At 39.1% G+C, this 21,593-nt stretch overlaps 1 protein-coding gene across 5 annotated transcripts in view; it reads left to right on the top strand.

The window, feature by feature from the left end:
* Window positions 1-20,973, top strand: part of eya1 (EYA transcriptional coactivator and phosphatase 1) — a 152,212-nt gene extending 131,239 nt beyond the window's left edge. For all 5 annotated transcript variants that reach the window (XM_052022815.1, XM_052022812.1, XM_052022814.1 and 2 more), the window contains 6 exons: window positions 3,445-3,503; window positions 3,610-3,770; window positions 9,117-9,231; window positions 12,352-12,473; window positions 13,528-13,628; window positions 19,040-20,973. In XM_052022815.1, coding sequence (XP_051878775.1) covers window positions 3,445-3,503; window positions 3,610-3,770; window positions 9,117-9,231; window positions 12,352-12,473; window positions 13,528-13,628; window positions 19,040-19,120 — 639 coding nt within the window. In that variant the 3' untranslated portion in view covers window positions 19,121-20,973. The remainder of the gene's footprint in view (window positions 1-3,444; window positions 3,504-3,609; window positions 3,771-9,116; window positions 9,232-12,351; window positions 12,474-13,527; window positions 13,629-19,039) is intronic.
* Window positions 20,974-21,593: the final 620 nt, after the last annotated feature.

Below are 21,593 nucleotides of genomic sequence, written 5' to 3'. Positions count from 1 at the left end.
GCAATGAAATGGAAAGTAATACATTTCAGTTGCAACTGTTTTGGTCTTTTAAAATATAGGAAAATTGATTTTAAAATATTAAACTGGTAATGGGTCGAATCAGAGCCGATATGTTTCAGCCACAGAAATTTCATTAAGGCTTGGACTTCTGTGCATGTCTAGTGAACATGGATGTCTGAAACTTATTGAATGACTCACCCAAATCTGTTGCCACACTCCACCGCTGGACTTCACATGGAGTCCTGCAGTGAGGCCTAGTCTTACTGGCATTAAACAAGAAAACTCTCCAATCCTACCAGAACTCCATTGATATCAATGGGGAGCCCAGGGCTGAGGATTAGGAGGCAAAGGCAAAAGTAAGTGTGTTTTTTAAGATATTTTACTTTTGTTTAATGTTTTAATGACTTCTAATTATCTTTGTGTCTTTAAATTTGATTTTAAAATAATAAATATTTTAAACAGATATTAAAATTAATGGCTTTTAAATGTCACTGAATATTAGAGGTATTTATAAGCTTTAAGTGCTTCACTGCTTTGTCATGAGGCAAAGCTTTTCCCCAGTTGTCTTCTCTCAAAGGTTGTCAGTTCACCTGGGGTGGGGCCTCAGCTATATGTTGTCTGAAGTCTAGTCGTTGCTGCCCGACCAAAGGGTGTGGAGGGCCGGCAAGTTCTGCTTTCTGGACTGGTTTGGGTGATTGCAGGCAGCCAAGGACAGTGAGCAATGACTCCAGACACAGGGCTGAATCCAGAAGGATCCAGCTCAATTATATCATTTCAAAATTTACTTGCAGATCTAATTTTAAATTAGCAAATCAGCCTGGGGCATAAGAACATATTAGTTTTTAGGGCCAGTGAAGAAAAGTTGAGGATTATAGATCTGTTGGCATCTGTACTGGATAGACTTTGAAAAGGGCAGTGGGGATTCACTGTGCATGATTGCAATGCAAGCAGTATATCAACTTCATTCTGCTTGTTCATTATGAGAAATTTCTGCATCCATCCAGCACTAACCGGGTTGTTGATTGGCTAAACACGTTGGCAAACGTCCCAATATTATAACTTGCTGGTACAAGTTAAAGCTAGCCGTGTACTGGTTAAAGCAGGCCTACACCTCAATAAAGAAAGGTGCCTTCTGGCTGAACCAGGTGCTGACAGTCATGCAGGATGTTAATCTGAGATTAGAGATGTTCTCTTCTGTTTTCTGTGTTTTCAGACATGCAGTCGGAGACCATGGCAAACAAGTTGGAAATTAAGAGAAAGGTTCTATATTTGCACAAGTCCCTTAACACACAGGTGGATGTGGTCTTCATTTGAGACCCCCCCCCCCCTTCTTTCCTCTCTTCTAGGACATAGACATAGAATAGTACAGCACAAGAACATGCTCTTTGGCTCAACGTGTCTGGGTTGATCATGATGCCACTCTAATCCTATCTGCCTGCACGTGGTCCATATCCCTCCAATCTCTGCTTGTTCATGTGTCTGTCTAAATGCCTCAAACATTGCTATCATATCTGTTTCGAACACCTCTCCTGGCAGCATGTTCCAGGTACCTACCACACTCTGAGTACCAGAAAACTTATCCCACACATCTCCTTTAAACTTTCCTCCTCTCACCTTAAACCTGTGCCGTCCAGTGTTTGGTATTTCTACCCTGGGAAAAAGACTCTGACGAATACCCTATCATCGCGACATGTTGCCTGTTACACTGGCATATGGCAGATTTTGGGTTTGTGGTTGAGCAAATGAGCTTTATTAGAAACCCTCGGTAAGATGTATCTTTTTCAAGTGGATGTAAATTTTGGAATATGTTGTGTCAGAATCTCCAGTTGTGCCAAAGCAGAATCAGTTCTAATGTTTGGAAAGATTATCAGGATTGCAGAGAGTGAGTAAATAAGAGGTTATTACATTAGACAAGCTTTACTTAATGTGTGGAGAATGACAAATGAAACTTGCCAATTTTGCACGTCGTAAGAGGTGAACATTTTTCATTCCAACATTGCAGAATGACAGGTGAAGCAGCGTCTTACAGGCTGCTAGCTGCTCTTCTAGCTACTTGTGTTACCCTGTATTCCCACTGCTCATTCACCCAGTCATGATGTTATGTTTTTATTCATTCAAGAGACATGGGCTTCACGTGCTGAGTCAGCATTTAATTGCCCCAGAGAAGGTGGCGGTGATCTGCCTTCTTGAACCACTGCAGTCATTGAGGTGTGGTTATACCCACAATGTTAAGGTGGGAGTTCCAGTATTTTGACCCAGAAAAGCGGTGAAGGAGCGACAATATGTTTCAAAGTCAGGATGGTGTGTGGCTTGGAGGGCAACTTCCATGTGGTGGTGTTCCCCATGCTTTTGCTGCCCATGTCCTAGCTGGTAGAGTTTGTGGGCTTGGAGAGTGCTGTCTAGGGAGTCTTGGTAAGTTGCTGCAGTGCATCCTGTAGATGGTATAACCTGCGTCGGCATGGAGTGAGTTAATGGTTGTGGACAGGGGGGATGCCCATCAAGCAGGTTGCTATGTCCCATATGGTGTCGAGCTTCTCGAGTGTTGTTGAAGCTGCACTCATCCAGGCAATTGGAGAGTACTCCATCACACTCCTGGCTTGAGCCTTGTAGGTGGTGGACAGATTTTGGGGAGTTAGGAGGTGAGTTACTCACCACAGGATTCCTAACCTTTGACCTGGTCTTGTAGCCACATTGTTTATATGGCTACTCCAGTTCAGTTTCTTGCCAATGGTAACCCCTAGGATATTGATAGTGGGGTTTCAGTAACGGTAATGCCATTGGATATCAGAGGATAATAGCTGCCTTTTCTCTTGCTGGGTATCATCATTGCCTGGCACTTGTATATCTGAATGTTACTTGCCGCCTATTGGCCTAGGCCTAGATATTGTCTAGGTCTTCCAGCATTTGGATATGGACTGCTTCATTATTTGGGGAGTCGCCAACTCCCCAAATAATGAAGCGATCATCCCAACTTGTGACCTTGCAATTAAAGGAAGGTCATGGACGAAGCAGCTGAAGATGGTTGGGCCTAGGACACTCCCCTGAGGAACTCCTGGAGAGATGTCCTGTGGCTGAAGCTTCCTTTGTGCAAGGTATGATTCCAAATAGTGGAGTGTTTCTCCCAATTCTCATTGACTCCAGTTTAGGCAGGTCTCCTTGATGCCATACTTGATCAAATGCTGCCTTGATGTTAAGAGCAGTTGCTCTTACTTCACCTCCAATGTATCCCAAAGGGATTGCAGACTACTGTTAAATCCAAATGGGAATATTTACTGTTCCTTTCCAGTTCAATCATGCGTGTTTTAATTTGGCAAAGCACTGAAAGAGTTTGTCAGAAATTCAGTCTATGTATAATTTCCTCACATGTAGATGTTGTTTTCAAAACAGAACCTGATTTCAGTCCTTTATTTCATTTATCTTATTAAAATTGTTAATTTTTTACAGGAGTGTGATCAAGTTCACATTGATGATGTATCATCAGATGATAATGGACAGGATTTGAGGTATGTTATTAATGAAAAAAAATTATTTCTTCAATAAGATGTATGAGACATATCACCCCAGTGACTGTTCTTTGCTGATAAGCCTCGTCCGTGTTCATTTGTACAGCACTTACAACTTTGCAACAGATGGCTTTCATGCTGCAGCAACAAGTGCAAATCTTTGCCTAGCAACCGGTGTGCGTGGAGGGGTTGATTGGATGAGGAAGCTAGCTTTTCGCTATCGGAGAGTAAAAGAAATTTACAACACCTACAAAAATAATGTTGGAGGCAAGTACTCTTATTTTCTCTCATGAAGTAGTTTGTTAATCAGCAAGGAACTAAATAGTTTAAAAACAGCAAATGGACCATCTTTTAGTCACTTTTTAAAATCATATTTTGATACCACCTGGGGCCAAAGAGCCAACGTGTATCACTCTGCTTCATTTATTCTGTTCTGCTCAATATCAGAGTATTGCTGCTTGGCCTTTTTCAGGAACCACCACACAAAGATGGTGGATGTCCACCTCCAGGAACCCATGAGAGAATTATCTGTGGAGCACTGAGCTTTCTCTGCTCACCCATAATGAACGTTCTGATATCCACAGTAAAGTGTCCTTCTTAAAAAAACATCAAGGTTGGCAGCCAATAAAGCACACATGCTAATAAGGACTTTGTATAACCCTCAAGACCCATCTGAAATCCCTCAACCCCTGGTGGAGACCCTCCAAACTATATAAATTAATGCCAGCCCTGTCTTTCAATGGCTCACCTCCTGTTAATCATAAACATTTTCAATCATAACCTGGAACTGACCTGAGCGATGAAGTCTCGGGCTTCAACTTGCAAGGAAAACCTGGATAGCCCTTACCTGCCTGAGGGCAGTTCAAGAACATGAGGAGCAAGAACACATCTTTGCTTGATCTAAGTCTGCGCTGGAATTGGCCTGTGGTTAGAATTACAGCTTGCATACCATTATTCAACAAATGTAGAATGGAAACTAGTTTATGAGGGCAGCCAGATTTTATAAGGATTCTTCACAATACATCTTGATTGTTGGAAGTCAAAGGCTTTTTATAAGATAAGAAAAGGCCACATATAGCATTTGATGCCACTCTGTACATTATTTTTGGAGTTGTTGCATGGTGAAGATCATATCTACTGTACCTCGAAATGGATGGAATCAATGCTGCATTTTAGGGAGCAGCTCTTGGCCACTGGAAGGAGGCAGTTGAGGAGGACGCTGGTGATGACCTAAATACAAACATACAAATTTAGTATGATTAGGAGTAGGATACTCCCCTACTCAGAGAAGGTTTCATTAGATTGGAAAATAGCAAATGTAACTCCTTTATTCAAATGGGAGGGGATAGAAAGCAGGAAAAAACAGGCCAGTTAGCTTTACATCTGTCATAGGGAAAATATAGAAATTATTATTAATGATGTTAAAGCAGGGTGCTTCAAAAATTCAAGATAATCAGCAAAGTCAACATGGCTTTGTGAAAAAGTATTCATGTTTAATCAATTTAATAGTGAGTTCTTTGAAGAAGTAACATGTGGTGTGGATAGAGGTGGAAATGGTATATCCAGATTTCCAGAAGGCATTTGATAAGGTGCCATATCAAAACGACAAGGTAGTGTCACGTTTAGTGTGACGCTATTAGAGCGCCAGCGATCGGGATTCGATTCCCACTGTCTGTAAGGAGTTTGTATGTTCTCCCCATGTCTGCGTGGGTTTCCTTAGCAGGAGTAGGTCACAAGGTTCCTCAAGCCTGCTCTGCCATTTAAATAAGATATGGATTTGATTGTAAGCTCACTTCCATGTTACCATCAACCCACAGTAATCTTCCACTCCCTTGCTTATCGACTATCTACCAACCTCTGCCTTAAAAATGTTCAAAGGCTTTGCTTCCACCACCTTTTGACAGAGATTTCCAATGACTCTCTATGCTCCTTATCTCTGCTTTGAATGGGTGACCTCTAGTTCTCAGTTCTACCATAACTCTCCACATTCACCCTGTCAATAGCCCTCGGGATCTTTCCAATCAAGTCCTAAACTCCATCAGATACAAGCATAACCTGTACAACCTTTTTTTCTCAAGGTAATCTGCCCATTCCAAGTATTGGTCTAATAAACCTGCCCTGAATTACTTTTAATTCATTAATATCCTTCCATCAACGAGACCAGTACTGTATGCAGTAGTCCAGATGTGGTTTTACCAATAAACTGAAGCATAGAATCCCTACTTTTGTATTAAATTTCCTGCACAATAAACAACAACATTCTCTTAGCCTTCCTAAATTACTTGTTGTACCTGCAAACTAGTTTTTGTGAATCATATACTAGGACACCCAATTCTCTCTGTATCTCAGAGCTCTGTAATCTTTCACTATTTAGATAATATGCTTTTCTTTTATCTTCCTCGCCAAAGTGGACAATTTCCCACTTTTCCCACTTGATACTCCATTTGCCAGATCTTTGCTCACTTACCTATCTATAACCCTACTTATCTTTATATCATCAGCAAACTTAGCAACCATTCCTTCAGTCCCTTCATCCAACTCACCTGTATAAATTGTAAAATATTGAGACCTCAGGATTGATCCCTGTTACACACCCTCATTGTGTCTTGCCATCCTGAAAGTGACTTCCTTCTGTTTCCTGTTGGCCAATGAATCTTCTATCTATGTGAATATGTTACCTCCAATACCTTGAGCTTTTATTTTCACCAAGAAGATTTTTTAAATTTTACTTTAAACTTTATTTATACAGCACAGTAACAGGCCCTTCCATCCCAACGAGTCTGCACCAACCATTTTAAACCCTGGTTCGCCTACCTGTACGTCTTTAGAATGTGGGAGGAAACCGGAGCACCCGGAGGAAACCCACGCAGACACAGGGAGAGCATACAAACTCCTTATAGACGGTGGGAATCGAACCCCGATCGCTGACACTGTAATAGCGTCACACTAACCGTGACACTACCGTGTCATTTTGATATGGCACCTTATCAAATGCCTTCTGGAAATCTGGATATACCATTTCCACCTCTATCCACACCACATGTTACTTCTTCAAAGAACTCTCTAATAAATTGATCAAACATGATTACTCTTTCACAAAGCCATGTTGACTTTGCTGATTATCTTGAATTTTTTGAAGCACCCTGCTTTAACATCATTAATAATCATTTCTATATTTTCCCTATGACAGATGTAAAGCTAACTGGCCTGTTTTTTCCTGCTTTCTATCCCCTCCTATTTGAATAAAGGAGTTACATTTGCTATTTTCCAATCTGATGAAACCTTCTCTGAACTTAGGGGATTTTGGAAAATTAAAATCAATGCATTAAATATTATTTAGCCACTTCTTTTAAGAGCTTAGGATGAAATCCATCAGTACATAGACTTGTCTGATTGCAGCTCCAACAATTTGCTCAGCACCAGGTCCCTTCTTATTGTAATTTTCTTGAATTCCTTCTTCCCTTCCAATTGATAACAATTACTGAGAAGTTATTTGTATCCTCTATGGTGAAGACACATTCTGTGGCAAACAGCAAAGAGATCACCCTGTGGTCACTACAATAGGATTTGTCTCATTCCTGGAAGGTGGTCATGATTATAACATCTCCGAGGTCTCCTGGCATGTGCTCCCCTTTCCAGATGTGGGAGATGAGGTTGTGAATTTATGCCTGAAATTCCTCCCCATCAAATGTTCGTACTTCAGCAGGGATACCATCTACCACACAGGTTTTGTTGTCTTTCAGTTGCCATATGGCCTTTTAAACTTCTTGTTGGTTTGGGGTGGTGGTGAGATGGGAGTGAATAGTGAACTAGGGGATAGAGTCAAGAAATGTGTCTTGGACAACTCAGCAATGTCAATAACAGAACATCTGAGCTCCTGGGCTTTGACAGCAGAGGGGTGTTCAGGGCTGTTGCTCTTGGATATGTCCACGGGGTCTGGTCTTCCAGACCGCAAACTTCATTTGAGTACTGGAAGATACCTGTGCATGATTTCATTGAACATGGGATTCCATTGCACTCCAGTTACCAAATTAGATTATTGAGGTTTTGGTCCAGTGGCTAGGCAGTCCCAGACAACTATACATAGGTGGGAGTGTGCACAAATGTTTGTTGACACACATATTCTATGCTCTAACCCCTTCTCTCTCTCTCTCTCTCTCCCTCTCTCTCTCTCCTCTCTCTCTCTCTCTCTCTCTCTCACACACACACACACACACACACACACACACACACACACAGCCACATGAGTGGGGTCATAAATGCCAACTGCTTCCTCCTCACCTCCTGTTCTTCACCCAGCTAACCCATAACCCATGACATTCTATCTATCCACCCCAAATTTCCTCTCCTTCAACCTCCCCACCCTCCTTCAGACTCCCTCCCAAGCCAGCTCTCTCCACTCTCTCCTGCAATCTACCATTTGGGTTCTACACTGGTGCCAAGCATTGCTATGTCATTGTTCCAACACTTCTCAAAATTTTTCACCGCAATAGCACACCTCATTTCTAGCATCCTGCTGGGATGGAGCTGATCCATGAGGTAAATGGATAAATGGAAACTGTTCAGTCCACATTATCGTCACTTATATGACAAGAAATTTATACTTGAAACTTGAAACTTCAGAAGCAAGATCAGTGTAACCGCAGTCATCGAGCTGCAGCACATAGACAACCTTATGTATGCACACATTTGGAAGCATACATGTCTCATTCATTGAAGTCTGCAAGGGAATTGGCCTTACATTGAACGTATGCAAAACAATAGTCTTGTACCAACTTGTCCCCACTGCATAATATCATCTCCCTCCACCACCCCAAAAATAAAGTCCACAACAAGGCCCTGGAAAAGCATGAAACACGTCTTATATCTTGGGAGCTACTTTTCAACAGAGGCAGACATTGGCAATGAAATTCACAGCCATCTCCAATGCACCAGCATCGCCTTTGGCCATCTGGAGAAAAAAGTATTTGAAGATCACCTCAGAGCCACAGTGGAAGCGAATCTGCCTAAGGAAAAAAAATGGAACCTTCTAGGAGCTGTAAAACTTACAAAATGTACACTTCTTAATCTTGAAGTATAATTCTTCCTCTTTGTATCATCATGCTCGTGTGCATTTTACAACCAATTGGCATAATATTCTCGTCCTTTTTTATTGTTAAAACAATTCCAACCAGAAGTTTGCTCGAGTTCAAACACCTTGCATTAAATCCATCACTTCTTTGGTAGACTGGTATTTGGAGCACACTAGCAAAATGAAATCATAGTATATTAAAAAATGCTGAAAATACAAACAACTTCTATATTCCTACTTAACAGGCTATGAAAGTAACTAACAAGAGGTTTGATTCAGCCAAGGTTCATTGGGTAACCATGGCAATATATGTGGCCATCTTGTCCTCCTGCCTGAATGTGGATTTGTGGCACTAATGTGGAAGAAAAAAGAATCAAAGCATAAATGAAAAAAAACTATATTCAACATGACTTTCATGAAATAGATAAACAATTAGTAAAAATTTTTTTTAACATTGTGAAGTTTTATGATAGAATTGCAATGAGTGACCGATAGCTGCTGTTGCAATAAGTAACTTAGAATATTTCTGTTCTGAACCTTAGGTCTCCTTGGTCCAACTAAGAGGGAATCTTGGTTGCAGTTACGAGCAGAAATTGAAGCCCTAACGGATTCGTGGTTAACACTTGCACTGAAAGTGCTTACACTCATTCATTCAAGGTGGGGTAGAAATGAATTTGTAATTCCCAGTGAACTGAAATAATTCAATTTATAATAATATTCTAAAATGAAAGTCATCATCAACAAATAGCAGAGTTTTTCTGCAAAAATATTGAAAAATATATTGGAATATATAGAAATCAAATCATAAGTACATTATGTTCATCTTATTTTTGATATTCAATGTTAAAGTCTTTGTGTTCAGTTATGGAATGTGGATATTGCTCGCAAGGTCAGCATTTATTCTCATGTAAAGAGAAGAGTAAACCAAGCCATGACAAAGGAATGGTAAAATATATCCATGTCAGGATTTTGTGTGGTTTGAAAGGCAACCTGCAGGAACTTGCCAACATTTCCATCTAACTGGTGTCCTTGTCTGTCTTGATGGAATAAGTTGTAGATTTGGGAGGTGGTGTTACAGTAGCCTTGCCAAAAAGCTGCAGTCTGTTTTGTAGATGGCACATACTGTAGCCATGGTTCTCTGGTGATGGAGGGAATGAAAAGTGAAGACAAAGAAAGTTAATAGTCTCCTTCAACCCTGTTAAATGTGATAATACAAGAAATTATGAGATGTTTGAAAAAACTGGATTTGTAAACTTTTCTTTCATCCATTGATTTTGACCATAATGGTTCATATTTAAAAATGAAGCAGAACAACAAAAATGAAGCAGAACAACAAAAAAGAAATGAGCTATAAACATTTTTAGTTGGAACAAGAAACTAATGGTTTTCATGAGGAATAGACTGATGTGGTCAAGAAATGGGATTCATGCTCTTAAATATTTGTACCAAGATTTGTACCAAGACTAGATAGACCAAAGGTAAGTAACTGTTATAAACAATTTTTCTTACATTATTGAGGCAGAGTATGAAGCTACGGTAGGGATATAAAACCAACATCTTCAAATGTGCTGCATATTAAACATCCTATCTTACTTTCCTGTCCATTGACTCCAGAGGAGTTTTACATTTTCCCCAAGAGCAAGTTCCTCCCAGAATATTGCAACCCAAATTTACATCCACAATCTTTGACGTGCTCAAGTGCAATCTTATCCTTTCCAGTAGGAAGATAGCGACAAGAAGCCATAATTTCAAAATATAGTGAGAAAATTAGGGAAAATCACCTTATACTGACTATTTTGTAGCAACATTGCCATCTCTGTAAGAATCGATCAACAGCTCCACACTGAAATTGGAAGCTATTTCCGTTTGCGACAGCGACCCAGGTTCAATTCCGGCTACTGTTTGTAAGGAGTTTATATGTTCTCCCTGTGTCTGCGTGGGTTTCCTCTGGGTGCTCCAGTTTCCTCCCACATTCCAAAGATGTCCAGGTTAGGAAGTTGTGGGCATGCCATGTTGGCGCTGGAAGCGTGGTGACACTTGCGGGTTGCCCCCAGAATATTCCACGCAAAAAACATGTGCTTCGATGTACATGTGACTAATAAAGATCTTATAAAAATCATTGAGCCCCTGGGAATTATCAGCTTTCAAGCTCACCAACATCTCTAGTACTATCTTTTCAGTTTCTTCAGTTCCTCATTCTTGCTAGACCCCTGATCCTCTTGTATACTGACAGGTATAATAGACCCTAGTATCTTCCATACTACTGATATGAGGCTAACTGGTTGTAGTTCCCTGTTTTCTCTCTTTCTTCTTTAAATATTGGGGTAATATTTTCACCTTCTAATCCATAGGAACAATTCCATACTCTATTGAATTTTGGGAAGATGACAACCAATGCATCTGCTGATTTCATGACAACACAATTCAATACCGCAGGATCCAGATTTTCAGGCCTTCAAGATTTATCAACTTTCTGTCCTATCAATTTCTCCAGCCCTATTTTTTTAAAATAATATTAATTTCTTTTGAATTGGTATTAGTAAACCATAACCATGTCGAATAGTGGCATGGATTTCGGGGGGGCTCCTGCTTCTATTTTCTATGTTAGCCCCTCAACTTCACTGGATTCTTGTATCCCTGGCATTTCTGCGAGGTTACCTGTATCTTGTTCTGTGATGACAGAACCAAAGTATTTGTTTAATTACTCTGCCATTTCTTTACAAATTCTCCCATTTCTGACTGTAAAGAACCTAGATTTGTCTTCCATAATCTTTTTATTTTTATACTCTTGAAATTTTACAGTCCACTTTTATGCTCCATGCACTTTCATTTACACTCATACTCTATATTTGCTTTTTTAAATCAATCTCTTGGACCTTTTTTTGTCGAATTTTAAACTGCTCCCAATCCTGAAGCTTGCTACTTTTTCTGACATCTTTATTTGATTCCTCTTTGGATCTAATACTGTCCTTAACAACTTTTATTAACTGGTGGGAGGGGGATGACCAAGTTATACAGACTTACGAGGGGCATAGATAGGGTAGGTAGTAAGAAACTTTTTCCATGGTAGGAGTGTATAAGACGAGAGTGCATAGGTTTAAGGTGAGAGGTGGGAGGTTTAGAGAGGGATCTGAGAAAGTATTCTTTTACCCAGAAGACGGATCAAATCTAGAAAACAGTGCCTGAAAGTGTGGTGGATTTAGAGATTCTCACAATATTTAACAAGTATCCAGTAGAGTACATGAATTGTCAAAGCATAGAAGGCTATGTGCTAAGTGCTAGAATATAAGGTCAATAAGGTGGTTAAAACAGCATAATGATGCTTTCTATTATTAACCAAATCATATAAGAGTAGGGTGCTTATGGCAAGTCTTGACACAATGCTAGCTAGACCACAACTGGGTACAGTTTTGGTCATCACACTGCATAGAAGATGTGCTTGCATTGGAGAGGGAGCAGAAGAGATTTACTCATGTGTCATAAGTTTTTTTTGTGATTCTGCTGTAGTACTTAAGTATGATTATATTTACAGTCAATTGTTATAATAGTTTAGCAACATTTTATATACCAGATCTTTAACCAGTTGTCTATAATACAATTGAAAATTGTTGTTTCTTTATCCATAATTTATATTAAAAGTGTAGGATTATGGAGTCATTTATGGTTCTTATAGTTCAACCAAATGGCAGAAAATTCTTTTACTTAGTTTTGTGATTGATCCATCATACCAGTGCTCTCAAACAATTATTAATAATGCTAAATTATGATGTCTTTCAGGTCAAACTGCATAAATATCCTAGTCACAACAACGCAACTGATACCTGCTCTTGCCAAAGTCTTGCTTTATGGATTAGGAATAGCTTTTCCAATTGAAAACATATATAGTGCAACAAAAATAGGTAAGTAATATCAAAATATAAGTTGCAGTTAGTTGTTGTATTTGTATTTCACAATCATCCATTTCAATTATCTATTGTAATTATAAGGCTACATGTAATAGTTTTAGCCCCAATGAAAGATATAAGCACATTAATGTTAATCTCTGGTTGTGTTGTTAAGTAAGCAGCATAGAGAGCATAGTCTCAAAATAAGGGACCTGCATGTAGGAGTGAGATAGGTGAAATTTTCTTCACTTAGCGAGCCTTGAATCTTTGGAATTCTCCTCTCTGTAAGGCAGCGGATCCTCAGCCTTTGAGTATATTCTAGGGGAGTTTGATGGAATTTGGACTTCAAAGAAATCAAGGGATTATGGAAATCAGCCAAGAAAATAGATCTGAGACTGACTATCAGTCATGATCATATTGAATAGCACAGCAGGCTTGCCTTTATATGAGATAGAGTACACTGCAGATAAGTGATTCGGGTAGTTGAAATATTCAGTTTGCCAGTTGATAATCACGTGGTATAAAGTATCTTGCATTTCTTGTTTACTTTGAGTTGGGGTTATTTGAAGTTTTTAATTCATTTTGTGTTAATGTATTACTTTATGTAGCAATCTACTTACATATTTTATATAAAATGTTTTATTTTTTTTAAGTGGTCCACTTTCTGTACTTGGTCTCCTACATTACTCTCATTTCCCAATCCAAAAATACCCTGGCGGGGAACGTCCCCTTTGTTTGTTAATGGGTCTGGCTACCAGTCAATGGCCCTCCCCGCCCCCCCAACCCCATCCCCACCCCATCCCCCTCCCCGCCCCCCCCCCCCCCCCCCCCCCCCCCCCCCCCCCCCCCCCCCCCCCCCCCCCCCCCCCCCCCCCCCTCCCCTCGCCATCCCCCACCCTCCCTCTTTTATGTTGATAAACACCATACAAAGGATCCTCAGCAAAAATCCATGTAATTTCACTCAATCCCACAGCACAAAAGAGTCACTGCTTCAAACAAAGCACTTGTCTCTGATTTAAAGTGGAATCAGTGAAGTTACTTTAAGTAAAAATTTTGTGTATTTGTGTAGGAAAGGAAAGCTGTTTTGAACGAATAATCCAAAGGTTTGGGAGAAAAGTGGTGTATGTTGTTGTGGGAGATGGCATTGAAGAAGAACAAGCATCCAAAAAGGTAAATGTTTTAAAGTTTTAATGCTCTCTTTAGTACACAGTGCATAAGGGTTAGTTTCTTTGGCATAATCCATTAACTAAATGGAAATTATTCCAAGTGAATAATATTGCATGCATATGTGTCACAGTTAGCAAGGCTGTTTGATGGGAAATTCAGTCGGTTTGAATGTCTGAAAGATTGCAGGTAGCAAATGTAAAAATAAAAAAAATAGGCATGTATGGTAAATAAAAATATGGTTCCAACTATGAGCTCTTCCTTTCATTGTCCTATTGATGAATGCTTCTAAATAAAGGGGAAAGGTTTGCTTCACAAACCGAAGAGTTTTGTTGGGACATTGTTTATTTTTTGTAGTACAAAATAAGTTGTACTTTACCAATTACGTGATTTGGCAACATCGTAATTTGTGACAAAGGCCAGAAAAGCTAGGATACGATGGAGAAATGGAACCAGTGTAGAGAAATGTTAGATAATTTAGTGAAAATACATGTTGAACAATGCAATCTTAAATTATAGAAAAGAGCAGATGGATTTGGTTTTGCAGCAATTAGCAACATATAAGCAAATAGATAAGGCCAAAGAAGAAGAAATAAAAATGAGCCCTTGGTTTTATATCTAAAGCCAAAAAGTTCACTCAGCTGCCAAAATGAATTTACGCAAGACATTTAAGTGGGCCATGTTGGAATTTTATGGGATGGATAAAAAAGAAATTGAAAAAATGTAACTTCATTTCACCAGATCACTTGTTTCAGGAATAATGAAATAATTGAAAAATGAGGTTGCTTTTCACTGAGACTGAGATTTTCATTAATTGATGAGATGTTAATAAGTTATACACATTCAAGATAATGAGAAAAATAAAAGCAAGGATGTTGGAAGATGCTGGTTTATTACAATATGATTCTGATCCAATCAATATGTTTGAGAAAATTGCTTTATTAAGTAATTAGTAACAAGGATAAAACTGTTTGCTCTATCAACGTAAACACATTCCAATAGCCCTACTGCTAATGGAGACCCTTGGTGACAGCAACTGTAGGAGTCATCAATAGTCCTTCATACCGTTTGTGACCATGGTTCAAAACAGAGATCCACTCAGTTGATCCAAGAAACAAACACTTCTCAAGCAAGACAGTGTTCTCACATTCCTCCTTCTCTTCTGGACTCCAGGCAACAATGAACGTTCAAGTATCTTCTCTGTTTATAGCCCTTGGCACCACTCACAATCCCAGTCCAAAGATGAAGCAATTCAGAGAAGGATTACTGGACTAGTACTTGAAATGAGCAGGGTTTTTTATGAGAAAAGGGTGTATTGGCTAGGCTTCTGTCTGCTGGAGTTTAGATGAGTGAGGGGGACGAATGAAATGAATGATCCTGAGGTGACTTGACGGGGTGGATATGGAGAAGATGTTTCTTCTTGTAGTGGAATCTAGAACTAAAGATCACCCATTTAAGGCAGAGATGAGGCAACGTTTTTTCTCTCAGATGGTCATGAGTCTTTGGAGCTATCTTCCTCAAAGGGCAGTGGAAACTTTGAATATTTTTAAGACAGAGATAGACAGGCTGTTAATAAGCAAGGGGGTGAAAGTTTACTACAGATACATTGCATTGTGGGGTTGAGATTATGATCAGATCGAGGGGCCGAGTTACCTACATCTGCTCTTAATTCACTGCAGGGATCAACGCTCCAGTCTCTGCCTGCTAACAGTGCTTGGTGGAGGGATGAATGCAGGGTTGGAGGGTTGGGTGGGTATGGTTGGGGGGGTTTTGGTTGTGACGGTGCTGGTACAATCAGGTCAGTGCAGAACCCCTCTCCAACCTCCCCACCCCACCCACCAATATTTCCCCATCTCCCCCTGGTAGCCTTTTGTACAGTTTCTGTGGCCACAATAAAGAATGTACGTTGAAGTCGAGACCTGCTTCCTATAACGCCTCAATGGCAATGATATGGCAGCTGCAATCTCTGCAGGCAGCTGCTGTTGGCAGTCATGCAGGTCAACTTCAGAGCAGCAAAATGGAGAAAGTCACCCGACTGATTTTTAATGGTAAAAATTCAACAATTTGGTGAATCTTAATGGGTCCCTGGATTGAGTGTTAGGATTGAACTCGGCATAGGTTTAGTGGTCTAACCATACATGAAAGCTCATTACCACACAGAAATATTTTATCAAAAGCAGCTGTTGAAGGATGATGCTGCATGCAGATGAGGAATATTAAAGCGAATGCAGATCAAGAAAGAGATTCAGGAGGAGGAAAATACAGCTGCATTTGTTGGCCTGAATGATCTGTTTATGTGCTTCATGATTCTTGAAGCGTCAGGGAATGCTGAGAACAGAATGGTGAATTGAATATAAACAGAAAATGCTCAGCAGGTCAGGTAGCATCTGTGGAAAGAGAAACAGTATTAACATTTCATGTCAAAGACCCTTCATCAGATTTCAGATGTTGCCATTTCAGAAGTCCAGAATCTGCAGGTTTTGGTTTTCAGTTATTGGTGAATTGAATATAATTGATTTCTAGATTTCATACAGCATGTTGCTTTTATGCCCTAGTAGGAACCCTGTGGATTTAGAGTGGGTTGGTTGTTCACACCCTCTGGAAGTAGGTTGGCTATGTGCTTCCTATCCTGGGTATGGGTTGGCTTTGCCATCCTATCCTGGGAGTGGGTGGGTTGTACACCACTTGTCCTGGGATTGGGGGGGGGGGGTGGTGGTGGGGGTTGTCCACCCCTTGACCTGGGAATTGGTGGGTTGTACACCTGTCTGGGGAATGAGAGGACTGTACACCCTTAGTCCTGGCAGTGATCAGACTGTACATCCCTTGTCCTGGGAGTGAATTGGTTTTACTCCCATCACCCGGGAACTGAGGGCTGTACACCCCTCATCCTGCCTCAGTCATTCCTGGAAGAGGACCGGTTTGCAGCTGGTTTGTTACTTTTTCAGTTGTTCTATCTCAACTGATACCCAGCATCCATTTTTGGACACCCAATAACATTATCCCTCCCAATATTTAAATGGAAGAAGTTATTTACATTTTAAAATATTATGCAATGCTTAGACTAGGACGAGCAGCATGAAAATCAAGGGCAGTGGAGAGGTTGAGATAGAGAGTAAGTGCTGATCGCTGTCAGAGTACCATTAGAAGCTAACATGGTATCATTGCTGAGGGGCAGCATGTGGATGAAAAATAGGGATTTCAGGATCCAGCTGCAAATTGGTGCTCTTCCAGCTTTGACTGAGACAGGATGAGTGTCGTAGAGCCCAGTATTCCTGGGAGACGGGAGTGCGCGATTCCTGGGAGATGAAAGTGCACGATTTCTGAGAGGTGTGATCCTTGGGGGGAATTGCAGATGTAACAGAATGGCTGCAGGAATAGAATTTTGCAGATTATTCTCTTGCTAAATCTGAATAGTTAGGGTGGGATAGATCAGAAAAGATTCAAGCAATTTCAAGTCAGCCAGCTCAACAATGGAAGATGATGGTGTGGTGAATCATGTTAAATGCTGCAGGCAGGAGATGGATGCTGAGGAATAGTTCATAGTCACATAGGTTATCATTTCTAGCATTGATAAGGGCTTGCTGCAGTGCTGAGGCACAGATAATGGTAGGGGGTTCATATATTGTGAGCATTAGCTAAGGTATTTTGAGCATTGTTAACAGTGAATAAATGAAGTGTTCAAAGTACAAATGCATTTTTGTTGCCGACATTAAGAGATTTGTGTATGTGGCATGCAATAAAAGGCAGAAAAGTATTCAGCTGTCAGCTTACTTTTCCGTAAATAATTTTGTGGTGTGATTGCTCTTAAAGTACTAAAGCAACTGAGTACATAATTCTTTGTCGTAAAAATTAGGAGGTTGATGTATGTTTGCCCAGTAAGAGAATTGGTAATTCAGCTTTTAGAGGCTTTGATGTAAACTAAATTCCCTCATAATAACCACATCACTTAGGATGCTAATTAAGGAGCAAGCAAGGGCCTGACCTGAGAGGCAGCTTTTCCACATTCAAACTGCAGTTAAAGGTAATGAAGAGTGAGGAAATTACTAGGTGCAAAAATGAGGAAGCATGTATTATTTCTAGCCTTTCAAAAAGGTAGTTTTCAGGCATTATTAAAAATGAATAGCATGCTCCAACAAGCCTTTTCTTTGGGATCCCAAGTCATTGAACAATGAAGATTAATGATGAAAGTTCCATGTCTTGCCAGGCAAAAATTACTCTTAAACATTTTGTGCCACTGGCTTTCTGTGGCTATCACACTGAAGTAGAAATGTTTTAAAGACCTAGAAAGTAACCACTACCTAAATGTGCTTATTTAAACAGATATCTAATTTAGAATGAGGAAAGCAAAAGTGATTCATTCATCAGTTGATGGCACAAATATAATGGAGCAAGATAATATCTGACCCACAAAGAAACTCCTGAGAAGGATATCAATTCACAACGTAGCTCACTTACCATTACTTACGCTGTGGTATTGAAGTTAAGTCACCTCCTTTAGAAAAGGTGAAGCAAATCTAACAAACAACAGAGCTAAAGCAATAAGTATTTTTAAAGTCAATAAAAAAATCTAATGAGGGTATTTTTAAATATTTGCTTTGACACATTACTCTGAGTTGATAGCTGATGAATAAAGTCATCAACTTCTACAGTAAAGGGGATTTACACAACAAAGGAAAGGCCATTACTTAGGTCAGCATAAGCATTAAGGATTGGAATGCATTCCTTCTGAGAATATTTACCTTTGATAAGGCTTGGTAATGATCCGAGGAAGAGATTTCAAGTTATTTCTTGACAAGGTCTCCTTCTAATTCACCTGAGAGTCGTATTTCTACAATGAATGCATTTGTTTTTATAGTGAACAGAACCTGATTGTCATCATTCTGTTGCCTGAGTAGTGGCAAGCAGTAACCTATTGGCACACACATCTTTGTTTTAATGAGGCAGGCTCTTCCTGCTGTAAATTTCATTCACTGAAAAGTAGTCTTTTTAACCTCATTCAGGAGTCAAAATGAGATATCAATCAATTACTTACTGTTTCTCTCCAGTAAAAAACATGTCACTTGTCCATTGTGTGACCCTGAATTCTCCATGCTGAATATATAGTGTAATTCAAAAGAATACTGAAACATGTTAAAATTGAAGGTTGTATTCAAACCTTATTGAGTGCTTTTGCCACTGTCACCAATGGTTTTCCTTAATATTTTTTAAATCTCTTAAACATAGAATACGAGTTGCACTTCTGATGAAAGCATGGCATGATTTTATTTGAAAAAAAACACAAAACAATAATTTATGTGACATAATGTACGTCTTTGAAGCCATAGCTTGTTTAGAGTTGGCATGTCAAACAATTAATTGTTTGGCTGGAGCAAGGGCTTATGTGGTCTTCTCAGGTTTCCTGTTTGTGTTGTCTGCAGCACACCATGCCATTCTGGAGGATCTCAAGCCACTCTGACCTTATGGCCCTACATCATGCCTTGGAATTGGAGTACTTGTAGCAGGAAGTTGGCACTTTGAAATGTAGGACCTTCACCCTCACTATTCATGAACTACAGAACTTCTATCTTATGGCAGCTTCTTACTACAAACTGTATGGTGAGCCCCAAGTATTGAAATACAGCTGCAATTTGTCTTAACCGTTGTCCTGACTTTAAATGGAGCTGATTGAATCTCTGGGAAAGCAGCTGATGGCTCTAAAAACTGAATTAGCTATGTACGGTCAAAAGATATGATGTTGCTCAATAATGCTGTTTTAATACAGGAGTTCATACCTGTGAAGGAAATAGGTTCAAGAAGATGCCTAATTCGTTCCCTGCTGAATAAACAGGCAATTAAATGGTCCTCAGAACAGATGTTATGGCTAATGCTTTAAGCATTGATGGTCATAAGACCACAACTTGTAAAAAATATTGCCATGAGGAATATAAAATTTACACTGAAAATTGAGTTGTACAAATGCTAGTGACATATTTTACTTGTGGAGAAAGGTTGCTTCCATTATCACTGATATCCAGGACACTCCTATTATTTATGAACTGATTGTTTTGTGTTAACAACAATTATGAAGGTACTTATAGTAGATTTTTGCCATCGGACGCAACAAGCACATTTGATTCTGTCATGTCACAAAGTAGTTTACAGAAAAGAAAGTTTTCTTATAATTTAAGATGACTGTTTACTTTGCTAAGACAATCATGTACAGAAAACGTCATTTTTTGTAAATTTGTAATCAGGCAATTATTTTGCATATTGCTATGATAAATGCAATTGAAAGGTAGCAATGCCTTGTCTGTGATAGGTGCAGCAAGGCATTGTGTGCACAATGAAACTGTGCTGTGCCTTAAAAGAGTGTTGGTCTGTTAAGATGCAATGTTTTTTTCAGTAAATATGTAGATAATGGATTTTTTTGAGATAATTTTGTCAAGACCAAAATCACGGATGTCATGTGTCAAGGTTTATCTACTTCCTTTTTCTAACTTTCCTATTTCCCCAAATTAATTTCATCCTTTTTTCTTCAAAAGAATACAAGAACTACTCTACTTGAATAAACTAGAAAATAATTCCCTACTCCCTTAATACACAAGTAATGTGGATTATATAGTATATATTTTTATTATAAAAGCTGTTTTCTTTTAATACCAAGTAGCATGTGGAAAACTTTACTATAAATGTATGCCCTTCTAGTGTCCACTTTCTTTTGTATGGAATCACATGAGCAAAATAATGTTTAAATTGTTTTTCTCAAATGATCAGGTCCTTTTCGTACTGTCAGTTTTTCAAGCAAATGTTAATATTGCCAACTTACTGAACTTTTAACTAATATTTTGGTAGGACTTGATCTTACAAAGCTTCATCACTCTTTATTGCAGAAGACTACAGGCATGACCTGTTTACTGTTAATGCTCTTCTAACTATAGAATGCCTTCCCTTTCTCCCCACCATATGGTCTCTGCAGAGGATCTGATATTCTTCCCATTTACTTAAAAGACTTATTTCTTTGTAAAAGCTTATTCCTTTATAATGTCTCACAGGAGTCATGCATCACAGCAATTGCAAAAAAAAGTATATTAACATAAAAGCTCTACCGCTTCATGATTTATTAAATGGGTACTGCTGATAGATCAAGACCACAGTGAACAGTTGTAGCTAATTGGTAATTGAATGTTTGCAAATAAAAACCTATAATAGTAAAAATTACTGTGGATTATCATTTTGCGTTTTGCAGTAAGAATGAATGACTGGAAACTAACACACTCCACTTAGCCTCAGTGTAAAGAAAAGTGTGTTATGTCTGAAAAGTACATGTACAAACCATTCTTATGAATTATGAGTTTAAGTTAATAAAATTCAATTTGTGACATGGAAGCTGCTTTTTCATTTCAGGTTGTTTCTTAATAAATGAACAGTGTGCTTTATCAATTAATACTTATCAAATAAAAACATAATTTATTTTTTATATTTGTATGCACCATTTTCTGATATTCATATTTCCAAGTAAAGCAGATTAGTTGTTTCTGGTGTTTTTGAAGGCATGATGTTTTATACTTGTTTGCCCCTGTTAGCAATGCCCTTCTGTCCTTCTAGGATGTCCAACTTTCAGGCTGCTATTGCCAGGCATATTATAACGTACAGAAACACAGCATCAGATCTCATCACTTTCCTGTTGATATAGATCAAAACCATTTCACATTTACATAAAAGTAGTGGTGCAGTATCCTTACATATGAATGATGGATACATAAGGTGCTTCCTCATTCATTGGACACTTTTATGTTCACTCACTGCAGAATCAAAACATAATTGGACTGAATAATAATTGTAATTATTCTGCAAGAATATACTTCATATTTTTCAGAAAACACTGGAAATAGTTAAGATATAACATAACAGGTTTTCCCCTGTAATTCTGCATATTCAGTATGTATAGCCATTGTGCAGTTATCACACACTGAGACCTATGCGTGTACATAC

Source organism: Pristis pectinata, chromosome 9, assembly GCF_009764475.1.
Source record: "Pristis pectinata isolate sPriPec2 chromosome 9, sPriPec2.1.pri, whole genome shotgun sequence".
NCBI classification, from domain to species: Eukaryota; Metazoa; Chordata; class Chondrichthyes; order Rhinopristiformes; family Pristidae; genus Pristis; species Pristis pectinata.
The sequence above is the reverse complement of the archived record's forward strand: the minus strand, read 5'-3'. Positions and strand labels throughout refer to the sequence as shown.